This window comes from Sceloporus undulatus, chromosome 5, assembly GCF_019175285.1.
Source record: "Sceloporus undulatus isolate JIND9_A2432 ecotype Alabama chromosome 5, SceUnd_v1.1, whole genome shotgun sequence".
Classification (NCBI taxonomy): domain Eukaryota; kingdom Metazoa; phylum Chordata; class Lepidosauria; order Squamata; family Phrynosomatidae; genus Sceloporus; species Sceloporus undulatus.
Window position 1 is genome coordinate 43,213,671 of NC_056526.1, and position 25,821 is coordinate 43,239,491.

The 25,821-nt window shown below is 39.5% G+C and overlaps 1 protein-coding gene across 4 annotated transcripts; it reads right to left on the reverse strand.

Moving 5' to 3' along the window:
• Window positions 1–24,520, reverse strand: TMPO (thymopoietin). 4 transcript variants are annotated; one of them, XM_042468385.1, is made up of 9 exons: window positions 24,181–24,520; window positions 13,712–13,838; window positions 12,631–12,789; window positions 10,628–10,728; window positions 4,804–4,923; window positions 4,602–4,697; window positions 4,053–4,163; window positions 3,148–3,242; window positions 1–861 (listed from the first exon to the last, which is right to left on the reverse strand). In XM_042468385.1, exons 1-9 carry the CDS (start codon window positions 24,430–24,432, stop codon window positions 567–569), a joined length of 1,356 nt encoding a protein of 451 aa, XP_042324319.1. In that variant the 5' UTR covers window positions 24,433–24,520; the 3' UTR covers window positions 1–566. The 4 variants fall into 4 exon arrangements, with proteins under 4 accessions (XP_042324319.1, XP_042324318.1, XP_042324320.1 ...); XM_042468384.1 differs by having other exon boundaries at window positions 4,053–4,166; XM_042468386.1 differs by lacking the exon at window positions 4,053–4,163.
• Window positions 24,521–25,821: the final 1,301 nt, after the last annotated feature.

Consider the following 25,821-nt stretch of genomic DNA (forward strand, 5'->3'; position numbering starts at 1 on the left):
TACAATAAGTTTACAATTTTATTTATTGTTACAGCATCCTACAGAAAAAAATGCTGGGTTTCCCATTAAAACTACAATACACTAAATATAGCTGCACAGTTTCAGTAAAATGCATACAAATGCATTTCCCTTTATTATCTTAGCTCTTCCCACCCCTAGGAACAATAGGCAAAGTAGAGAAAATTTCAGTACAGCATCTTTTCAGTATGAAGTAAAAACATTGAAACACATCTTCACATTTTACTATCACTTTGCCCCTTTTGAGAGCTTCCAGGTTGCAAAAACAAATATACAATCTCAAATGAATATAATGATGTCCACATTAAAAAAATAAATCCTACAAGAAGTTCCAAAGAAGTCTAAAAATATTACTTATGGCAGAAAGTGATCTCCTAATTCTGAAAAACATTAGTGATGCCACTTACTGTCTTATTTTACTTTTCATATTCTTGTGTTGTTATTATCTGTATGCAGTCTCTGAACAGATGAAGAATGAAGATATTTCTAAGTTAGAAACAAGAGACCACATTGTAGATGCCATATCAAAAAACAAACAAAAAAGCCACTCAATCTGTCTTTTGCTGTGGATTGTTAAGGAACTGGGAGAATGGGTTTCCTTGATTGGTTTCCATAGACTGATAGACGAAAAACAAGAAGACTGCAACAACAACGAAGAGCAGGATTTTTATCCACAAAGGAATGAAGCGTTTTTTAATTGTTGGATTCTCTCGTTTGACATCCGATGAAACTGACGAAACGCATTTGGGGATGTATTTTGATGAATATGTTTCATCCAGACGGAAATCACCATGCTCTATAGGTCGACCAGCAGCTCCTTTGATTGGTCTGCGGCAGCTAGCACTGTTAATTAAGAAGTAATATTTAATTTAAGGCTGATGTAATTTCATTTTAAAAAACTGTAGTGTAACTTTCATTTTAGCATTGATTTATTAGGAAACTATTACAGGATATTAAGCTGCAATTCTAAAACTACAGTAGTATTTACTTTCCTTGAATAAGTTTAACAAAGGTCAACACACTCTCCTTAAGGGGACAGCTTACATAAACCGTATATAGTCTGGGTAACTTTATATATATAAATGATAAAGACAGATCTCTTCCGGCGGGCCTTTCCAGACTAACCTCCAGCTGAATTAACCAAATTGATCCATTCACTCTTTCACCGCCTCTCCTGATGGTTTCTTGGAATGATTCGCCCTGTGTCGATTCTTAGTTATAAAATTTGTAACTAAGGACACTGTACTGGGGATATTGTATTGTATCTTGATGTTTATGTGTAATTTTAGCAGAAGGAGGGAGGGTTAAGGAGATTAGGGAAATTTTATTATTGTCTGTATATCTGTTTTAGTGAACTGTTGTTACCCGCCTAGATCCCAGAAAGGAGAGGCGGGATATAAATAAATATATTATTATTATTCATACCAAAAGCTTCATCTTTTTTAGATTTCCACTTCTTTTGGATTTATGGCATAGAGCTAAAACCCACCTCGACTCACATCTATGTCTACATCAGCTTTTGTTTGGGTATCAGTTAATCAGAACATCCAGAAATGAATACTATTTATCACTCACAGCTATTCTGGCTGTCAGCTATTACCTCATGTAGCAGTAGACCAGATTTGTGAAGAAAAAATTTGCAAAATTTGAGTCCCTAAAGCTTTATTGAAGGTAACAAGGAAATACCTGTACCTGTCTTGTTGCCTTAGAAGAGCCAGTTTTGTGTAGTAGTTTGGGTGATGGATTAAGAGTCTGAAAACCAAATTTCGATCCCCATCCCCTTGGAAACCCACTGGGTGACCTAGGGCACGTCATACCTCAGCCTCAGAGGAAGGCAATGGCAAAACCCCTCTGAACAAATCTTGCCAAGAAAACCCCGTGATAGGATCACCATGTGCAGCCAACTTCAGTGATTCTTATAAGTAGGTTGCAGACTATGGCGGGTTACAGACCGCCATAAAGTACGCGCTCCGTGCGTACTAGGGTTAGGAAGGGTCTTACCTTCTTCACGGCCCTTCTTCCTAGTACGTGCAGAGTGTGTCCTTAATGGCAGCGCCCATCCACATGGGCGACGCCATTTTGACGTCAGCGTCCAGACGTGTCGCGGCAGAAGTGACGCTGCGAGGGCGCGCTTCGCCCCTCATGGCGCCACGTCCGCGTTTTGAAAAGGAGCGCCATTTCGCAAATGGCGGCGGGAAAACGGCCGCTTGAGGGCGGTCTGTAACCCGCCTATAAAACATCAAGAGAATTTGGATATGCTTTACAATATGACATTCCCAACTCTAGGCTGCTACCATCTTGATAGGTTGACTCTCAATTTATTTTCATCCCCCCAAATTGAACTCATTATATATATCCTTGTCAGGAATTGTGCACAATGGTTCCTTAGCAATACTGTTTAAAAAAAAAAAACACTAAGTAAAGCAATGGAACTGGGGATCCTTCATCTTTTATTAAAAGTATAATAGCTTCTTTGGTAAGGTAAAAGGCTCTATGAAAGATTAGAACTTTTACTGTGAACTGTATTACTAAACTTGTCTGATCCCAACCATACTGTAAATCAGTTAACCTTAGTGCTATCTGTAGCATTCTCTTTTGCCTTATTTAGTTCAATACATTTGCTCAAGCAGATAATTATAGCAACTGAGCTAAGGAAATCAGTGCTATAAAGGTTTTTCAGTGAGATGTTTCTCAGCAATTACCCAATTCTGTAGTAAGGGAGCCTTAACAGTGATCAACCAGATCTCTATGAGAAGTCCACAAGCAGGATATAACTGCAACAGCAATCACCTGCCCATATTCTCCAGCAATAAGCATAGAGGATTACTGCCCCAATTGTGAGATCAATATAATTAATGACCATTATACTTCTTGCATTTAGACTCCGTGATCACCTAATATAATCTACTTCTAAAAATATAATTTAAATAGAAAACCAAGCTTTCCACATGAAGAGTACAGAAAAAGGAGAGATGTGTATTTGCCTCATAACAAATTCTTGACAGCCCTATAACACTGTTTTTTCACAACACTAATCACAACAGTGCCAAGTGCAAAAAGTGATGTTATAAAGCCATGAGATTGAACAGACTAAATTACTGCATGTTCCAAAGTATAAAGTATAATTACCTGATTCCTGTAGGTGTGGATGCTTCATATGGGAACATTTCTTTAAGAATATCCCTTTCTACTCTTTTTTCTTCTGTAGAGGTTTTCTCTGTCACCTATAAGAAGTCAGAATATAAGCATGATAATCTTTATAAACTACATGAGAAAACTGTATATATATATATGAGAGAGAGAGAGAGAGAGAGATTGGGCAACTGCGTCCATGTGTGATTTGAAAATGAATCTGGCACACCAGTGAAATTTAAGATTTTTTTCACTGAGTTTAGCTGTTGGGTAAAGTTTGGTTACACTGATCTGTTTGTTTATTTAATGAATATAGGTATCTTCACTACCATCCCTTTGTTCCTTTAACATGAAGTACAATGTTATGTAACAGACATTATCCTGAATATATGGGAAAAAAATTAAAAGCACTATCACAACATCTATTCTATCTGAATTGAATGTATGACTATTAAATATGAAATGCATACTATGTAATTTTATATTGATCTTCTACTTCCTCTTAGTGTGCAGTTTGAATGTTGCCACTACAGCACATTCACATTTGCAATGAGAATTCAAGTTCTTCTATTTGTGATCCAGGCAACAGTTGTCACACACAGCAGAAAAGTTTTTTAAGATACAGAAAAGAGCTACTATTCAATCGGTTCCAAAATCTACATCTGACATAGTAAGAGTTAAGTGCTAACTTCTTAAATACTTCAGTTATCCCCAAATCCTTTTTGTTTAGTACATGCAAAATCAACATCCAGAAACATAATGTGATCTGGAGTTAGGAAACAATTCTATCAGAAATTTGTTAGTATGCCACATCCAAGTTGAAAGCAATATGTAAGTAAAGTTTTATGAAGAATACACCCTCCTCCCCTTTCTGTACAACAGTCTAATGTGAATGCATTTACTTCAGCTGTCATCAATGGTTTCTTTGATGGTCTTCTGGGAAATTCTGAGTAGTCACTGACTGACAGTATAGGATCTGGATGCTTGACAATTCCAGGTACCCTACTGACAACCTGCTGAAATTCAAATTGTTCAGACTCAGAATTAATTAAAAAAAAGAGTAAAATCTTAATCAAGCCATGTATTTTATATATGAGAATCCAACCCTCTGAAATTTGAGTATAATGATTTTAAAACAAAAGTGATAAATTATAAACGGAGAGAAGACAACTATTGACCATTTACAGGCATTCCCCACTCTTAATGAAAAACATTTTCTGACATTTACAAGAGTTTAAAAGATGAAAAGAATAGTTTTCAGATGATCTAGCTTAATATTGTGTCTGGTGCTTTTTGCTTTCACCTAATAGACAATAAGCACAGCTTTAAAAAAGAAGGGGGGGGGGAGAGCCCATTTTTCCTTTTCTTAGGACATAAGGTTTATTCATAGGCTTTATTTTTCCAGGAGGAAGATTACAAAATACCACATTTTGCAAATTCACTGTATTTACTAGGGTCTTGTTGCTTGAAGCCATTACAGTATCAGCTATGGGAGTACTCTCTGATATTACTGCATCATGTACAGGCAACGGTACTGTAGTTTCAACCTGTTTGTTTAAAAACAAAAACATAAAAAAATAAGTGTACATTTATTACTAAGGGCCTGAGAATGAGAAAAATAAAAGTCTAGATTGCAAATTAGCCTTGCATCACCCTTTTTCTTGGTGTTCTTCTGGATACTCTTGCAGATTCCCTAGAAACTGCCTGCAGAAATCCACCTTTGGAAGATCCACTTCTCCAGAATGTCTCAGTCACTCCATCCTGAGAATAATTCTATTTAAGCATCAAACAAATTAGCACATATATGAATACTGTATACCTACACCAGATGATCCCCTACATAAGGCTACAGTATATTGCATGCAAACCACAGGGAAGCCTTTAAATACCACACATGGCTACTTCACTTCTTAAAACACTACATCAACACTACATCAGAACTAGCCAAGTAAAAGACAACTCCTCTATTCAACACTTAAATAATTTACCTATTGCTGTTAATGTTATCATTTTTGACATCTAATAATAATCTCAAATGTGAATTGCAACCTTAATTACATTGATGCTATACATCTGTAGAACTACTTTAAGTTTCCTTGTCTCTTTAGAACAGCTGATTAAAATACCAAATGCTTACAGACAGTAACAGAGTCTAGATATTACTGGCATGCTACTTCACAATAAGTACCGTATATACTCATGTATAAGCCAAGAGAAGGTTTTGGGGCCAAAATAATGGATTTTGATAGGACCTATAGATAAATTAGAGATACACTTAGGGGCATGTAACAAAGGAGATAAAAGGACAAAGCGAGGGCATCAGTGAAGCAACAGTCACCACAGACCTACACACTCTTTCCTTGCAGGAGCAGCACCTCTTATCAAAGCAGAGGGATACACACACACACACACACACAAACCTACAAGCAAACTTTCCTTGCTAGAGAGCAGCTCTTTTCAAAGCAGAGGGAAACATACACAAACAAATTTGCACTTTTTCCTTGCCAGAGCAGCAGCTTTTTTTGATCCCCCTGGCAAAGCAGAGGAATAGACAAACAAACATGCACACTCTCTATTTCAGGGGTAGGCAACCTTTTTGAGCCAGGGGCCGGGTTGCTGTCCCTCAGACAACTGGGGGGCTGAAGCCAAAAAATAAATAATTAAATATTTTTAAAAAATTAAATAAATAAATAAACCGGGACAAATATAGGACAAAATTTTCAAATAGAGGGCACTTTTTAAATAAAAAATAGAGGACACGCGAAAAAATTTGCTGATTTTTAAGAAAATATTAAGATAAATGCATGTTTCTGAGGCTTCTATTAACAATTGCCCCACCATGCCCCTTGCGCGAGACGCCAAAGGCCCTGGCGGCAATCGCCGGCAGGACCGGGCTCGGGCCGGTCCCAAGGCCTCGCCGGGCCGCAAGTTGCCTACCCCTGCTCTATTTGCTTGAGCAGCAGCTGCAGGAGTAAGGAGAATGGGGCATTGAGTGGCACTTCTTTTAGGACCTTTCCAAGAAGTATTACCATATTGACCCATATATAAGTAGACCCATGATTCTGGGGGTCAATTTTTGGCATAAATTTTTCAACTTACAGGTGAATATATATGGTACTTTTTATTGATGTCATTCACGAATATCTAAAATGTCAAGTACCTATATGCAGTTGGCTCTCCACATTTGCGGGGGTTACGGGTGCAGGATCTCCACAAAAGTGGGGAAAACACAAATATCCGCAGCACCCATCCTTTCTCAGCAGGACCCTCTTGAGGACAACAAGAGGAGATGAAGGCTACTGCTGTAGTCCCAGGTAATTCCCTTGCTGTGCTTGCCTCTTTCTTTGGTCCTCCCTCACTGCCTCTTTATCTATGACCACTATCCTTCTCTGTTTCTTCTTTTGCCACACCCCCTCCATCTGTTTCTCTTCCTGCCTGTCCTCCCTCTCTTTTTCTCTCATGGCCAGGGAACATGTGGAGGGAAAGAGCCCACTTTCTCTTTCTCTAGTTCGCTTTCATCCCTTTTGCCTCTCTGGACAAACTTGTGAATAATCAAACCTGTGAAAGTAAGAGCTGGGAATGAGGAGGGCTAACTGTACATACATACGTATTTGCTTTTCTTCCCTCCATCCTTTTTCTAAGATACTGAACAGAAGCTATTCTTTTTTTCTTTCTAAGCCTAAATTATCTTTTTAGGGTTCACAGTCTGATGACAAAACATGCTTTTTCAGAACAAAGAGAAAGTATTTCAGATATAGTGATGTCTTAAATTCTTTCTCAAAGCAAACCAGGAAGGATTTATAACCAAATTCTGCAAAACCAAAGAGATCCAATATGGAGGTGGACACATATTTGGATTTAGCACTGAAATTCATGATTAGCAAGTTGTTATTCACGTACAACACAATGCCAAGGATGTTTACTCATTAAATCTATCCAAGTGCACTAAGACCTATTTCATGTATTTAGGATTGCAGCCATAATTCCACGAAAAGCTGTTTGAGTGCAATGAAAAATAAAAAGGCTATAAAAGGGTAGAAGAACTTCTTTGCAAATGTTAAATATTTCTGATTAATAGCTTAATAGAACCATATTCTATTTTTAAAAATTGTAACAGATGCCAGGAAATAATGCAGTAGGCAAGCAAGAGGCAGATGTTTATTACAGAGTGAGGGTATTACTCATTATGAAACCCAAGGTCTGAAAATTCCAAGAAGAGGTGGGAGTCCAAACAGAACTGATACTGGTAGAGATCAATTCCACTCCCAGGATTGCAGTGTTATTATAAAATTTGGAAAGCTGCTATACAGTTCAGAATAGATTTGTTACGCAAAAGAGAGCTAAGCAGAAATTGTAGACTTTATTTGTAATTCAGAACAGCTTCAAGACAAATAATTTATATGGACAAATAACATATAAAATGCATTTCTTTAAAAACTATTGAGATTAACATTTTTCTGAGTATTTATAAAGTCCATAAGATGAATTTTAAAAATTAAGTATTACTTTGATTCTGAAGCTTACTTTTAGTCTATCATACTAAATACTTTAGGGGAAAAAGCCTTACATTTGACCAATAGTAGGATTCCTGTGTTTCAATTTCAAAAGCTTTAATAAAAATGACAGTTCTAATTTCAAAAGGATCTCACCTTAAGGCTCCTTAAGACACAGACATGAATGTGTAAAGATCCAGGCCTACACAAAATCAGTACACTGGCAGTTCAATCCTGAAAGTTTGTAATTAGAGGATCAAGCAGATGGCAGCTTGGAGCAGCCTCTAGCAGCTCCAGCCACAGGCACTCCCTGTATGGCACAGGACTGCGGCAACCAGACAGTGCAGTTCTGACACCAGCCGCATCAGCGGTCCCGAACAGGTTGCCAGCAAGAAGCATTTTCTTTGCACTCCTTTTGCCAGTGCCCCTGGGTTGCCATAGGCGGCTGTGGTGCAGCTTCGACCCCATACGTGGGTGTGCGTCATCTGTCTGCCAGCCCCCAGATCAGCCTGAAGACAGCACTTTAGTCTTGTGTGTTTTGAGCCAAGGCCTCCTCAATGAGATTTACCTCAAGATGTGTAGAAGGTCCCCTAAAGCATGTGACATTACTTCAAAGATCCCAAAATAATAAACAAGTCTACAGGTAAATCTAAAAATTCTCAATTTACTTTTCACTTCTTTCAAATTAAGTAATAAGCATGGCAAATATGCACCTCCAAGATTACTTTCTAGGAATATTTCATGAAATACTCATTTGCTTCTTATAACACAGGTTCTTGAAAGCTTAACCAAAACTATTTCCAAATGCTGGAATGTGTATCCTTTCCTTACTCTTGGACCCAGCCCTGAGAATGGAGGCACAGATTTCTGTAGTAGCCAGGAGTGCTTGTGCACACACACAAAGCTAGTGAGCCACATGTGCCCAATCCTGGAGATATGTGGTTTTAGGGACCATACAATCCCTTGCTTAAAACAGTTCTATTGACTACTGTTTCTTGGCACAATTCAAAGTGCTAGTTATGACCTATAAAGACCTCAAGGGCTTAAGTCTAGGTTATCTGACAGATCCTTTCTCCATATATAACCCTGCCCAGCCCCTATGATCATCAGCTGAGGCCCTTCCCTCTGTCCCACCATCTTCACAGAAACAATCAGTTGAGATGTGGGATCTGGTCTCACTGGCTGTCCCTATGATCTGGAATTCCCTTCCTAGGGAAGCTAGAATGGTCCTATGCTTGCAACTTCATTAACATAACCTTTTGTAAAACTTTTTTATTCTGACAGGTTTTTAAGAACTGGAGGTTTTTAAAGAAAGTGCTTTTTGAAGGGTGATATATTGTTTTTACTGTTTTAACTGTACTGTTTCATAAAATTGCTTTTATCATTTTAAATTGCATGTTTTAAAACAAAATTGGTAATTTAATTGCATCTCATGCTGATTTTTTGGATGGTTCTACTCTTTCAGTCCCAGCTTTTACAAAAAGGCAGGGTATAAAGTTAATAACAAGCATGATAGTAATGAAGATGCAAGCAGTCATGCCTATTTTTTTCTGTTAAGGAATCTATAGCACGTTACAGACTGCCTAAAAGCGGTGGTTTGCCGCCGCCGCCGATTGCTGGGTCCAGGAACCACAGCGGCCAAACCGCGCGGTTCCCGGGCGCAGCAAAAAAGCGCCAAAATGGCACTTCTTTTTGCACCCTGGAAGTGGCGATAGTCACGCACTCACAGCATCACTTTTGCCGTGTGACGTCCAGATGCTATGCGTCCGTGACATCAAAATGGCGGCCCCCATGTGGACAGGTGCCGCCATTTTGTACGGACTCAGTCCGTACTAGGGTTGAGAGGTGTCAGGAAGTGACGCCCCGTCATAATCCTAATACGCCCCTTCCTAACCCTATTACACACTTTAGGCGCATGTGTAACGCGTCTATGTAATTTTCATTTACTGCATGCATCTCTATGCTAGGCAGTATCCCAATCAAAGATGGTATTCCTCTAACTAGATATAAATTCACAGTGCTCTCAATACATACTGGCAATGCTGAAACATAGGGATGAACCAAAACAGGTAGGAAAGGAATTTCACACATAGTTTTCCCTTCAGTAAATTGTCCTGCTTCTTTAGGTTGTTGGGAAATCCCCCCCCCCCCCCAGAGTCCTGTACCTTTACTTGAAAACATATGCAGGCCCACTTTGTTGTCTTTATCTATTTTCCCTTAAAATAGCCCTTTATTTGTTGCACAGCCACATTGTGCTATATGACAATACATCTGAGAGTAAGTGAAACTGGTTCAGGGAGAGGGCACTGTTATTAGGGTATACGCACTCAAGCCGCGGGGTGTGCACGGGGGCGGCGCGTCCCATTCAATTGAATGGGCACGCGCGCCCGTTGCACATGAGCCATTGTTTATAATGGGGCTTGAGCATAGGCGGAATTTGCCTTACGCGGCGGGATCCGGAACGGATCCCCGTGTAAGGCAATGGCCCACTGTATTCTGAAAAAGTTTTGATTGCCTTCTGTAACAGTCATTACCACTGTTTGGAAGAAAGACTAGCAAAGCAAAGAATAAGCAAAGCTGAAAGCCAATACTGAAAGAGTGAGTATGGAAAAAAAATGAGTATGTCACCAAAATAGCACAATGAAAAATATTAGATTGGCATGAGTATAATTATTCTTACCTTTCAAAAAAATGGGCTTAATGTCAAGTATGTTATGGAAACAATCAATAGCCATGGTTTTATTTCGCAAAATACAGTTAAGATTTTGCTGAATAGTAAGGAAAAATGCTTCTTTCCATTTTCTATGCAATGTTGAATACACTGAATTACAAAGAATACAACTTAGTAGCAGGTGATAAATAATTATTATTGTCTTCTACAGGACCCTCAAATAAATATATGCCAGCATTTCAAGAAGGAAATCTTTCATAATATATACCACTTGTTGGTTAGAAAACAACAAAAACTTTATTTCTAATGGTACCTGGTTATGCTCAGCAGTTCTTCTCTGTTTCAGTGTTACTGAAGCCTTTGTTTTACCCTTCAGTGGTTCTCGCTTCTCAAGTTTGAATTCTGTTTTAGGATCTGTAATTAAGTTAATCCATTATTCTTTTACAGCTCAAAATTTCAGTAGTACAAAAAAAAAGCTACTACACCTATATATTTGTTTCAAGGGTTCAACTTAAAAAACACTAGTTAAAAATATACTAAAGGCTGATGTATGACTGCTAAGTGGATGACAATCAATGAAGTTTAAATTGCCAGATAAAACCTGATTCTGAGTAGGATCCAAAACTGGACTTCCAGTGATGGAAGAACAAAATCCAGAACCAAGAGGGCAGGGTGATTTCTGTTATTTCATACACCTATATGAGAAATGCCGTTTAATCTATTGGTTGTATAATACAGTATAAAATAAAGAGAGGTGTTTTTTGGGGGGAGGAGGAATGCTAGAGAGAATGCTGATTAAATGGGATGTTGGAGATGTGCATAAGGCTGGTCAAGGACAGTTAAACAGTTGGTAGTTAACTTATTATGGGGTGGTTTCAGTTAGGAGTTGGTATGGTTGGCCTGGGTGACAGGGCGCACAAGATTCAGCATTAAGAGTCAAGACACATTTAGGAATAAATGAGTGGTGTTTTAAGGATGAGAGTGTGTGTGCTATTTTTAGTGTAATAAATATTTAACGTGCTGTGTTGCTTAACTTCTGCAAATAAAGAATTGTTTTTATTTTCATACACTTTTGGCTTGAAGGAACACTGACTGAAAACCTGGATTCATACAAACTGCCTGCACTAGCAGCATAGAGTATAAAGGGGTTTATCCAGTGGGAATACAAGTTGCATAAATCCTCATAGGAACCTTAAGGGCAATTAGATAGTTCCCACCATAGGTGTCACAAAGGGGGACAGGAGCAAGTCCTTTCACTGGTGCAGAGGTGGGGATTAGGAAAAGCTCTCACTCTGGATCATTGCAGTAAGCAGTGGAAGTCTTCACATTTGGTAGATAGAAAACTCATATTTGGCCACAGTGGTGGGATTTCCTCAGGGGAAACCTGATAGTTGGTGGCAGTGTGATGGGATAAAGCTCAGATAACCTCACAATATTTCCTTCTAGCTGTAACCACTACGCACCGCAAAAACGTACTCTGCAGCATTGCAGAGGTAAGAGGAAGGGAAAATGCTGTAGCATGAAGCTGATGCTATAATACCAGCACCAGTACTACACTGGATTTAGGATTTTTTAAAAAAAAAAAGACCTCTGAACTCATATATCCACCTTTTTGTAGTTTAACTCCTGAAAATCTGACATATCTTCAATATAAGCTTTAAAATACTATCCATTTGATGTTTGTTTTTATCATAAACACACAACACTGTACTAAGCCATTAATAACTTATACTGTACATATATAAAAGCAATTAAGGAAAAAAATAATTGCAAGACAAGATTTCATTTTATGCTGCACCTGCACTGAATGTTAAACATTATAACCAGAAATAAAATAATTTTTCAAACTCTGTGTTCAGTTTTCCCCCCCTAAGGCTGTACCCACATTGCAGAAATAGTCCAGTTTGACCCCATTTTAACTTCGATAGTATGGAGCCATAGCAGTTAAAGTGGGGTCAAACCAGATTATTTCTGCAGTGTGGATGCAGCCTAAAATGGAGTGCTAAGGGTCATTATTTTGTTGTGCTGTTTATCCAGCCTGCATATATGCCATGCTAAGAAGATTAGTTCAAGCATTGTTTGAGATGACAGGTAAACAACTCAGTTCATACTTAAGATGTATGTGGTTGCATGGGTACTCCCTAGAGCAGAAAGAAAGTTAGACCTCCTTAGGTTACAGAATCTAACTCTCTTCAATCTATGCTGATCTTCCTTCTGACCTAAGTGTTATCTTACGTTTGTTAATGTCTTAAAAGTAATGACTTAAAAGGTCCCTAGTTGTCCAAACTTTTAATCCTTCTTGTATTATGTTTGTACCTTCTTCATTGTCACTGTATTGATCAGAGTCTTCATTTCCATTCTGCTTGCTGTTTTCTGCAGTGGAAGAAACTGTTGGAGTGGGTACAAAAGAACTTATATCTTGGCCTGGTTCTTTTAACTTCAGTAACTTCTTCTCATAGAGTTTCCTTGTAGTAGCTGCAGTAAAACAAGATGAATACATTAGACAAGAACTTCAAATTCCAATACACAGTGCTGGTAAAAATTCCACTGTACTACTCTATTTAGCCAATCACCAAGATTAGCAGAAAGCGGACTGCAAACATCTTAAGCTTCATTTTGAGGCTTATGTGCTTCAGTAGTTTTCAAGTTAAGAAATTCCCTACCTGGGAAGACATGATTTCTGACTAAAGCTAACTAGAATAAAAATTCCCAAATGTTTGTGAATCTCCCTTTAAAAACAACAACATCTTAACTGGGGGAGATGTTGTAGGATGGGGAACCAACTATAATAGTTGGAGAAGCTTCACACTGATCAGCATCACAAGTGCAGGAAACTTTCAGAGGGTAGCCAAACTAGAAACTAGTAAGAAAGGAAATACTCAAATAATAAAAAGAAAGCATTATTAAAACAGATGAATATATACATGTGGTCATATAAACTTATAACACAAGTGGTGGCTGTGGAGAGCAAAGGGCAGCAGAACCCGTTTTAACCCTAAGAACACTGTTTCAATTTACATCCAAAAAAAGTACTGTACATCCAAATAGAACTTTTTCTAATCACCAGCATGACTAATGTCAAATACTATAGGCTGGTTTCTCATTACTGAATCATATGGAAAGTCTTTTATATACCCGGATTGATTCAAGAAAGTGTCTTTTTGTCTGCATCCTATTAATTGGAGATAATTCCTTGCATCACTTTGTATAATTTAAGGTGAACAGTATTTGCCCATACTTTCTATAAACAAGAAGTAATGCACTTATGCAACTTGCCAGAAGTCAGGTTAATAATGGGCAATGTTTTAATCTTTTTCCTTCCATCTCTCTCTCTCTCTCTCTCTTCACTTTTTTTTATATACACATATTCATGCAATATTTCACAATATCAACCTACCAACAATAGGACCTGGATTCACACCATATTTCATAAGCTGATCTTTGAGTTCTTCATTACTGAGTTCAGTTACATCTATATCATCCTGCTCTTCTGGTCTTGGTTTGTCTGTTTTCTTTGTTACTTTCTGTGAAGGGACAAAATAACCCAAAATTTACCATTATTGTAGAATTATGTTGCTAAATCTGTAAATAAAAATTATTTCCAATATTTCATTAGCAAGTCAATAGCTGCTCCCAGGCAGTAGAACTCCCTTCTGTGGGATGTTTAGTTAGCTCCCAGACGCTCTTTCTGGCCACATACGAAGACATGTTTATGAAGGCAGGCCTTTCAATATTATTTATGGGGTCTGCACTAGTTAACAATACACAAAATTGTTTTTTTTTAAAAAATGACATTTATTTAAAATATTTGTAGACGACTTTTAAAGACAAAACCTTGCTATCCAGCTGATCCACCTTTGAAGATGGCCAAAGGTGAAGACTCCAGTTGTAAGCTTGCACAGTTGACAGGTTGGTACAGGTGAACAATTTCCTATAAGTTACCCATGGCCAAAAATTGTTTAAAGCGGTAAACTTTAAACTGTTTAAAGCTGTAAACAGACTTCAAAATGGGGTCCAAAATTAGTCATTAGCCCACTTGCTGGAGCAGATGCATCACACATCTGTCTGTTGTTCTCTCCCTCACAAGCCACAGCAATGGCAGTTAGTTAGAAGGATGGTGAAGATGGAGTGTAGAGATGTAATTGCTGGACCCAGGGTGCCTGCATGTTCCATCATTTCTCCCAGACTTCCTCACACCTCTTATTTTCCCAGATATGTTAAAGTAGAGGCTCTGAAGGGGACATTAGATCTTTATACGGTGAGGACTAGACCATGCCCACATCACACTGGTTTTCCACTAACACTACTATTTCCCCATGTATCCTAAATTGTTGTTATGCCTTGAGAGTCTTCCCAGTGGCTGCTCCTCTATTCCAAAATATTCTTCCATAGGAGGCTAGGCTGTCCCCCCCAACTTTCCTTCCATCCGCAGGAAACTATGTTTTTGCTCAAGTAACCTTTTAATATATAATCATTCTCAGTGAGGCTTCTTATTGGGGTGCATGCAATATTTATGTTTTTAACTTTTGTATTTCAAACATAATTTTATATTGTTTAAAACTTAACTGATAAGTTTTTAACCTACTTTATGAGAGCTGCCTTGGCTCCCATACTGAGAAAGGCAGCATATGAAATAAATAAGTAAATAAATAAATTCTAAGTTCATTCACTTTGGTTAGTGCCTCTCTCCCTGAGGCATTTTTAAAGGTTTCTTACTGACATCCTGGCAGAGGGCCCACATGATGGTCCAGCTTCCTCATGCAAGGGGATTCCCAGTTGTTGGTTGGGGTCACAGACAAAAAACAGCCCTTTTACTTTCCCCTCCCCTATCCCCCTTCCTTAGTAGCTCCACTGGGCTTCTAGACACATTGCCCTCCTACTTGACAGGACCAAAAGAAACTGCTCACTACAGCAGCCTGAGAAAAAGTAGATCAATAACTAAGGCAAAATGCTTTCCTTTGTTATGATTTAAAACATTTCTGTACTAGCAAAGCATTATCTATATCACTATTTATGCTACCCCAAAATTTAGGTCTGTGAGAAGATTCTTCCTCTGTGTCCCAGCAGTGGGACCAATACACTGTGAGAAGATGGGGAAAGGGCTTTTTCTCCTTTGGCACCCCAGTTCTGTAATGCCCTTCCTTTGGAAGTCCAACTGCTGCCGATGCTGGTTTAATTCTAATGCCAAATTATATGATTTTTATTAAAGCACTTGCAACCTGATTCAATCCAAATCTGTGCATGTGAATGGTTTAACTTTGAAAGAGCTAGTAAATCATTTAACCTTTTGTCTGACTTATTTTACAACAATTTCTACAGTTCTAACTTTAAATTGTCCAAACTGGTTGTATGCCACCATGAGACAGAAATATTTCTTAAATAAATAAACTGGGTGTTTCAAAGCTATTATTTTTAACAGTGCCTTTTTCTTTCCACTCAACAAGGGGTAGTTTATTCTTCCCAAAGATGACATTGTTCCATATAACTGAGTCCCACACAGACATCTCTCTCAAAACTAAACATAGCCCATAGTTCACTGGCACATTCTAACTCATCTCACCAATCATCTGAGACCTTCACTCAGCCATTTCCACCACTCTCAGCCACACAAGATTCTTATGTTCCTGAAACAACCCTGTCCATAAATGATGCAAAATAATGTAGCCTTTTGCTTTCTCCAAGAAAAATCAACTACAGATTTCCCCCCTTGTCTTCATGGAACAGTTAATTGTTTTGAATCTTGAACCCACCTTCAGCAAAACAAGTTAGTGTCCCACAGCTCCATTCCAATATGGAAAGGGGAAACTTGTGAGCGAAGCCAGTTTCAAGTAAATAACGGAATCGAGAATAGCAGAGGGAAGTGAGTTTTGAAACTGCTCTCTGATGTCTACTAAATAATCAGGAAACTAAGTTCATCTCACAACATTCTGTCAAAAAATGGCAATCAAGGTGGCTACCAACAACAAAATACAGTTTAAAAACAAAATGTGAAACATAAAAACACAACAATAATTCAAACACAACAATAAAAGGAACCAATGGCATCTAACCAATTCAAACTCCATTCAGACCAGATTGCAGGCCAAGCCCTGCCTAAATATCATGGTAGTCTCCAAGAAGTCTCTCACTCACATGCCCAGCAACAATCCCATTTATAACAGTGGATGAAAAGAGAAAGGCCTCCAACAGTGACCAAAACCCCCAAAATATTCATGAGTGAAAATGCAATCAAATGAGCAGCATGCTTCCAAGTAGTAGTATGTGGCCTTATAAATCACAAACAGCCCTGTAAATTTTGACTGGAAACACATCAGTAATCAGCAAAGCTGTTGCCATGAGGAGTAGCATCTGATTATTCCTCTCGAAATACTGAACTTTACAACTACACTGTTGAAAAATATTTTGCCTCTTTTTTGCCCATTTGTCCAATCTCTAAATTCATGCTGAATCCTGATTTTGTCTTCTAAAGCGTCAGGAACTCCTTTCAGTGTGATGCCTTATGCAAAGCAATTTACAAAGATGTTGAACAAATACTGGGCTCTGTTTCTATAGTATGATAAGCACTAGTGAGCACTGTTTCAGTACTAGCTACAAATCCACCTAAGAATAGCATTGTTAACCCATACTTTACCAGCTTGTCCACAGAAGTACCTGATGGATTCTGAAAGCCTTTCTAAAATCAAAATATAGTATCTCCACAGCATTTCCCTAATCCACCATGCTTCTAACTATTTTAAAGAGGCAAGACTTACTTTTGAGAAGCCTATCCTGTCTCTTAGTCATGGCAGCATTCTTTTTTAAGTGCTCACAGATTGATTTTAATTACCTGCTCTAGTAACTTTCCTAGTATCGCATCAAACTGACCTACTAGTAGTAGCTACCCAGATCATCCTGAAGATGGGGACATCTGCTTGTTTTCAGCTTCCCAAGACCTTACCCATTCTCCATAACCTTTCAAATATTTGTTTGCAACCTAGAATTTGCCGAAATCAGCTTTCCTAAAGTCCATAGCATACTGGAATGTCCAATTAGCCCCAGCTTTCTCTTTCTACAGTATTATAATTCAATAAAAGGTGCAATTGTTTCCAACCAAGACCCTACTCCTTCCACCTCAATGACTAGTATTTTCTTGATGAGGATCAGACTCAGGACACTTCATCCCCTTGTTGTTTCTTACACCTACTCTAGGCGACGAAAATCTCAGCAAGACAAGTGTGGAACTTGGTAAACTACATTCTTGGCTGAGTTTGACTTCCAACATACACCTGGCTAGTTGAAGTCTCTGAGGATTACTATATCTCTCATTCTTTTAATATATCACAGAACTAGACTTAGATCTAATCTGAACTAGGAGGACCTGAAGGTCTGTAGCAGACCCTTACGGTGATGTCTTTGTTTCTTCTCACCTTTAATTTTTACCTAAGTGCTCTTGAGCTTGCAGGAAAAATGCCCAGCAATGCTGGCATCTGCCAATGATATAAACGTTCCTCAGAAACAACAAGCACTTAGAATGTCTGTCAGTGTGGGAAATTTGCTTCCTGCATCGAAGCATATGCCATAAGCCTTACTTCTGTTACGTGAATACTTTTCTGGGAGTAGCTTCTACCAAGAAGAAAGAAGAATTTTCTGATATAACAGCAAATTAATAACAGTGGAAGGAGAAAACAAGGATGCTTGCCTCCTTTCCTGCTTACTGTACTTATGACTATTTAAGACGCCCAATCTTTATCATCTCCTGTTAAGCTCCTGGCCTCAAATGCCTTGTCGCAATTAACACAATTCTTACAGAGAAAAAGTTATTTTTATTATCTCCTGTTGTACACACTGCCACGTGTTCTAACAACCCAATCCTGAATCTGGTTCTTAACCCCCCCCCAAAAAAAAAGTTCAGCTATCATCAGTACAAGCTACTCCCAGAAAAGTATTCACGTAACAGAAGTAATGACATTGAGATCTTGGAAAATGCAGACTTCAGTTTAGCTGTTGCAGAGAAAATAAAACTACTTTTGGTGAGTTGTGATTCTCTTTTCAAGACAATGTCATTTTAGTGTGGAATTTTGGTGAAGTATCTATTCCTTTTCTTATGCAGAACTCCATTGGCTGGCTGTACAAAGATACTCTGCAGAACCTGTTGTGAACACACCCATGTCTTCAAATACAGGAGATTTTGCACAAGAAGTAAGTTATAAGAACTAATTTTGATTTCAATGTGTGAAAAGATCATTTAAATGTTATTGCTATTTAAATAAAACCCCTCCCGTTTCTAATTCATTTTAACTTGAATCTCTTAATAAGAGATATTTGGCTTGATAATTAGAGGACAAGTTAATGCATTATAGACTTTGAACTTGTCTCACGCAAATGCTTAACCTTCAATTCACACTCCTTTCTTTGAATAGGCAGCACTACACCTTGTCTAGTTTACCTTTTTCACATGTTACAGAGGGATGGCAGCATCTCTCATATGGTATTGTTTCACAGTTCTTCAGTTTTTCTACCCTCAGAATCAGGAAGAAAGCTGACTGTAGTGGCACTATATTTCCTAGTAACTTAAAAATGGGTGCTTCCAAGCCTATTCTCCCTTGAATAAAAAACAGTATGAAAATGTACTGGTTTATTCCAAGAGCAAACTAAGAATGGTAACCCCACTTTGAACAAATCTTGCCAAGAAAATCGTTATATGTTTGCCACCATAAACTGAGTCACTATAAATTGAAAACAAGGCACACAGCAAACTAAGCAGCAGAGAGTATCTACTACTGGTCACCTTCTATAACTGCAAGCACCTCTGAACACAATATAGACACAAATGGCACTTATGATTGTTCATGTCTTCCTCTTGATTACTGGAGGATCCAGGGAGTAGGGAGTACTCTCGGTATGTGATCTGGCTATTTACTCTGCAAAGCACTCTGAAGATCTGGACTAGGATAAAAATTCTTGTTTGCACACTGAAGAAAATCCAGCAAATGCTTTGCTCAGCCAAGGACCAGAGAGACCCTCTCACAGCCGCAGGAATTTACCACATACCATGCAGCAGCGGACAAGTCTACATAGGGACCACCAAACACAGTGTGCAAACAAGAATCAAGGAACACGAGAGACACTGAAGACTGGGCCAGCCAGAAAAATCAGTAGTAGCAGAACATGCCACAAGCCATCCTGGGCATAAAATACTATTGGAAAACACTGAAATTCTGGACCATACCAACCACTACCATGTCAGGATGCACAGGGAAGCCACTGAAATCCACAAACATCTGGATAACTTCGACTGGAAAGAAGAAACCCTTAAAGAGAACAAAATTTGGCTCCCAGTCCTGAGGAATAGCAAAACAAGGACTCAGCAAATACAAATGGGAAACCACTCAGAGTCAGGGGCTTTCTCAGCAGATAATGATCACCAATTAGCAGACACTAATCCTCTTTTGCATTAGCCTCCCAACCTGAGGCCTGCCATCAGCACAGAACAATACACATGCAAATCACTCCAGCATTCCCAGGCTCATACAGTATATATAGACCCACTTTTTCCAGGCAAGCATTCTCTAAAGATGCCAGCCGCAGATGCTGGCAAAACGTCAGGAAGACACTCTTCTAGAACATGGCCACATAGCCTGAAAAACCCACAAAAAACTTCTTATAGAAAAGTTTTCAAGAATATTACAGGAATATAATGAGAACTAAAGTTGCTAAATAATTTATCTAAACTTTATCTAAAATTAACACTGCACTTGTATTTAAACTGATCTAATCCAATATAGAATAAAAATTACAAAATGAAGCCTAGGGAACATGCCTGGGAAATAAGCTAGAACTGCTTGCATGCACTGGCCAGTAGGGGGCACCAAAGACAGCAGACTGCCACTAAATCTTTCCTTCTAGTTAGAGCAGGACATTTCTTGAAGGGACAATCAGCTTCCAGGAGCCTCAATGAATTGATACAACAGGATGAAGGGGGCACTTGCAAAGCCTTTGGAGGAAGAAGAAGACATAAGATGCCACCACAATGACACCACGTTTGACTAAAAATTCATCCTATTTTTTAACTGTAGACTAAAAGCCTACACGCATAGACTATTTCAACCTATTATTAGATGACAACCAGCAACCAGGTTACCAGGCCACCAATATTGTGAATGCATCCCACCAAGATTTGGAAGGACAGCACATCTTCCATTTAATGCTTCTTAAGTTAAACTAAATGCTATGCAGACACCATGTATATGCATGTAACTTTTTTTATTTGACTCATATCTAATTGCTATTATAGACATAAACACTGCATTTTGTTGAAGGAAAGAAACAAAACAGGGTCATTCATGATCATGCTAGGAATGTCTGAACCTCTCAGCTGCACAGAATTTTAGAAGAAGGAAAACAGATCCTCTAAAACAGTCCTATGAAGACTCTGTATCCAGTGCTGCCCAGGAGACACACAATTTTAGTACAATTAAGGGTCAAGTCTGAAGGAAAAATGAGAAAGAGAACTAGTCAATTCCCTACATTATAATATATACAGCACTGCCTAGAAAATGCTTGTCTTTGGGTGTGGTGATAAAAAAGCACAAAAAGTGCCAAGTTCCTCAATCATTTCACATTTTTCAAAAGTGACTTGAACATTTTATTAGATAAAAAAATCAAATTACTGTCTTGCATGAGGCAAAACACAGCGTGCTAGAAAGATCCATTCTATCCCCAGTATATGTATGTTCTCTATTTCATTCACGTGTTGTTGTTGTTGTTGTTGGGTCCCTTCAAGTTGTTACCAACCTATAGCGACCCTAATGCAAATCTATCATGGGGTTTTCTTGGCAAGATTTGTTCAGACGTTTGCCATTGCCTTCCCATGAGGCTGAGAGAGTGTAACTTGCCCAAGGTCACTCAGTGGGTTTCATGGCCAATCTGGGAATTGAACCCTGGCTTCCAGAATCCACCACTCAAACCACTTAGTCTTGCTGAATTCAAAGGCCATCTGGGTAAGCACAGATATGACTGCATATGAATTACAACCGTGTCTGAAGGAGGGTGACCAAAATGGTGGAAGGTCTGGAAACCATGCCCTATGAGCAGCAGCTTGGGGAGATGGGCATGTTTAGCCTGGGGAAGAAAAGGTGGTGACCGGATAGCCATCCGTAAATATTTGAAAGGATGTCATACTGGGGATGAAACAATCTTGTTTTGGATTCAAACTTCAGGAAAAGATTCCACCTAAACATTAGGAAGAACTTCCTGACAGCAAGAACTGACAGTGGATCATGGTGCCTGTGAGTGTGGTGGAGTCTCCTTCTTTGGGGGGGGGGGGGGGGTTAAACAGAGGCTGGATGGCCATCTATCAGGGGTGCTTTAACTGTGTCTTCCTGCATGGCAGTAAGTAGGACTGGATGGCCTTTGAGATCTCTTCCAACTCTATGATTCTACCATCTCCTATCAAATATTCAGTTCAACAAATTTTGAACTGTCAAAACCTTACAGAACACTTGTTAAAATGTTTTCTTAATTAGGTATAAATCAAATAAAAATACTAAATTGGATCTCCATTGATTTAGAGCAGTGAAAAAATATCTATCTCAGAATACCTGGAAAAGTTACATCAAGGTTTGAATCTGTATTTAATTCAATACAAGTGTATTAAGCAACCTTCAGAGTGTAAATGCTGAAGATTCCCCATGGAAACTTGAAAGGCAAAGAAATATCCTTTAACACATAAGTTCTTGGTGGTCTATACAGTACTTAATATTAACTTCCTAATGCTATCTTCCTGACTAAAAGCCTTATGTCAAGTAGACTAGATCAAAACTGAGCTTTAGCCATTCTACTTCCAATTGTAAAAAGCCTAGCTCCTTCACAATGGACTCCACCTCTCAAGTTTTTTGCCCTTTTCCTTTTCCTCCTTCCATGCAGAAAATCCAAACCCTTATCTTTTCTAAACACTATACATACAGTGTACACAGCATATTAATCAAGTTACCAAGGCCCATTATAAACAATAATACAGTATATGCAGGGAGTATGCCTTAAAATCTCAGAAGTGTAAAATAAACTTTATGTGGAGTGCAATTCTAAACATGCCTTTTTGTGACTCCTATGGCTGTTGTTAATGATAGTTTATCATGTTTACTATATATCACCCTATCCACTGGATAAGCAAAGGCTTTGATTTATATATTTAATATCTGTTATTATTATTGTTAAATAATACTCAGAAATACTTTACATCCCAAGATATATCAAAGCTGCTGTTTTTAGATAACATAAACATGAGGTTTCATTATAAATCCTGAGTAGGAGAGCCCAGGATAATGCATAGTGTATGTATCCCTCCAATGGTACAATATAACTGTTGAAATACCTGTGGACAACAATTTTGTATTCTTTCTGTGTATCTGAAGAAGCGGACTGAACTCTATGGAAGCTCATGAAAGATGCTGCTATATTCCTTTTCCTCACCTTAGGTTCCTTTTTCTAGTGAAAGAGATTAGATAGCTATTTCCTTGACAATTTCTACAAACATGGTTAAGTCTCAGATACTAGGAATTCTCTTATTCCAAACTGACCAATTGCCAGAATGAGGGGAGGAAAGCAGTCAGGGGACATAACTTTGGACTTCTGCTTTGAACGCCCAAATGATGTAATGCATGTATTTGTGGAGAGTTCCTCTGCAGTATCTCAGTTTTATCAAGGACTTTTTGTTATAGGTTTCACTAAGAAGTAGCACACCCTAACTAACCTTTTACTACAGGAACGGAAGTTTCATTATCTGTGAAAACTTTTGACAAAAGGCCCAAGGAGTAAATTAATACTCCATATGAATGTACCTCATCAACTACACTGTTCAGTCTTCCAAAGGTGCATCTAAACGGTAGAAATATAGCCATTTGACACTACTTTAAGTGTTGTCGCACCATCATATTAGAACCTGGGATTTGTAGTTTTACAAGATCTTTAGCCTTCTATGAGACGCTGTGCTCATAGAAACCCCTCAAAACGACAAACCCCAGGAATCTGTCGGATGGAGCCATGGCAGTTAAAGTGGTGTCAATCTGCTTTATTTCGACTGAAGAGATGCACCCAAAGTTTTCCAAAACTAAACTCTCAATGAAATTTAGTTTGTGACAAAATCAGGACAAAAGATGCAGCTAACGTGTTCTGGGAGGGGAAGAACTTTGCAGCTATTTAGAAGTTTTTCCTTTAAAACTGTGGTCCAATTTGACACAAGAGAGAGAGGAGTGTTACTTTATAGCAAGAATAACCTGTACTTTTCCACCCTTCTAGTTAGTTCAAAGTGACAACAATTTACCCACAAAAACAGTGCCCTACACAAAGGAAAACTGAAGGCTGTGTTGCTCTACTTAAATATTCAAATGCTTCAAATGGCTTTGAACTCTCTGGCTTGAAACGTTTTTGTAATTGAGTGCCTTCAAGCCATTTTTAAGGCACATCTTAAGTGGGCTCTTTGGCAAGTTCCTTCAGAGTTTGCCCCTGCCTTCCTCTGAGACGGAGAGTGTCTTATACAAGAAACCACTTCAGCCTCTGCCCACAGACTGTATTGTCAGAGGAGCTTAAAGGGGGCTTTGTTGTTGTGTGCCTTTAAGGGACTTATAGTGACCCTAAGCCGGTGAACCCATCAGGGGGGGTTCTTGGCAAGAGTTCATCAGAGGAGGTTTGCCCCTGCCTTCACCTCCACAACAAACTCCAACTCCCAGAATTCCATAGCAAAGAGCCAGAAGAAAGTCAAAGCGGTGCCAAAGCGGGTTATCTCTCCAGTGCGGACGCAGCCTTCCAGCCACAAAACATGGCGCCGCCCCCTTCATTGAGAAGAAGCGGGAAAAGCGAGAAAGGCCGCGAAGGGGAGCTGCCTCTTACCCGCCCGACGGTGGCTCCTCCTCCTCCTCTGCTCCTGGGGGCTGCGAGCGGTGTGCGCTCCCGCTCCTCGTCGCTGGAGAAGTCTAGCTGGGCGGCAGCGGGGGCGTTTCGGGCGGTGAGGTGCTGGAGGTAGAGCTGCACATAGACGTCCTTGCGCTGCTCGCCGCCGGGCAAGCTGACATTGTTGGCGATGAGCTCGCTCTTCAGCTTCTCTTTGGTCAGCACCGAGGGGTCGGAGAGGAACTCGGGCATCGCTCGCCGGCGCGGAGGACGAGGGAGCCGCCGACGACGAAGAGCCCGGGGCGGGCGAAGGGAAAGAGACTGGAGCTGCTAGCAGTTACTCAAACAACGCTCCCAACTCCCTCCCACCACAGAACACAACGGACGCTCTTTTTTCGCCCGCCCGCCAATAACGGGCGCCGCGATTGGTCGGGAGGGAGGACGAGCTGAGAGGTGATTGGCTGCGGCGGCTGAAAGAGGGGGTCTTGGCGCGCGCGCGGCCACGCCCTCCCCCGCTTGGGCCTACGTCACAATCGGCCCTCTCTCTTTCTCTCTTGTTATCAGTCACGCAGTTTAAAAATTCGACTCAGGCGGGAGAGGAGGCGGTTGGTGGCGCTGCTGCCGTTGCAGCCACTGAGGCGCTTCCTCCTCTCCTCCTCAGAGCCTTCTTTCGTAGCCCTCTCTGCTTATAATGTTTAGGTCCCAATAAAGCACAACACTGCAGAAATAATCCCCTTTGAGACCGCTTTAACTGCCCCAGCAGTGGCTCGATGCTAAGGAGCTCTGGGAACTGTAGTTTTGCGAGAGACATTTAATAGCCGCTTCTGACAGACAGTGCTCTGGTACCACAACAAACTACAGTTCCCATGATTCCAAGACATGAGGTCCAAAAGTACAGAAATAGGTCCAAAACACACTGCAGAAAGAATCCAGTCTGAGACCGCTCTTAAGTATAAATATCGTAAATAAATAAAGAAACAACTGCCTTGATTCATTGCTGGGGAATCCTGGGAAGTGTAGTTTTGTGAGACGTTTTTAGCCTTCTCCGTCAGAGCTCTGGTTCCGCAATAAACTATGATTCCCAGGATTCCCTGGCACTGAGCCAGGGCAGTTAAAGCAATCTCAAACCACATTATTTCTGCACTGTGTTTTGGACCGTAATCCCCTTTGAGACTGCTTTAACTGCCCTGGCTCAGTGCTAGGGAATCCTGGGAACTGTAATTTGTTGTGGCGCCAGAACTCTTCAACAGAGGAGGCTAAAAGTCTTACAAAACTACGGTTCCCAGAATTCCCTAGCACTAAGCCCCAGGGCAGTTAAAGTGGTCTCAAACTGGATTGTTTCTGCATTGTGTTTTGGTTGTGGTGGTGATAGGGAATATAATACAGTATAACACAATGTAATGTAATATTTAATACACTGTTATTAAATCCCTCACTGCCAAAAACGGTAACATAAAAGTGTTGTAGCACCTTAGGGAGACACACACACATTATTAATATGTATAATAATAATAACATTTATTTATAAAGCACTGTTAAGTTTGCACAGCGCTTTACATAGTGATGGTCAAATAAAATAAGAGGGGGGAAAAGAATACAAATCTGTCAAAGCAGCATACAATCTAAAACAACAACATTACA

Coding starts and splice junctions, on each gene's coding strand:
- TMPO (XM_042468384.1), bottom strand. CDS start 24,432: ATGCCCGAGTTCCTCTCCGACCCCTCGGTGCTGACCAAAGAGAAGCTG. Junction 13,839..24,180: donor GAGGAGCCACCGTCGGGCGG/GTAAGAGGCAGC, acceptor GTCCCTTCACAG/AAAGTAACAAAGAAAACAGA. Junction 3,243..4,052: donor AACCATTGATGACAGCTGAA/GTAAATGCATTC, acceptor GACTTCTTATAG/GTGACAGAGAAAACCTCTAC.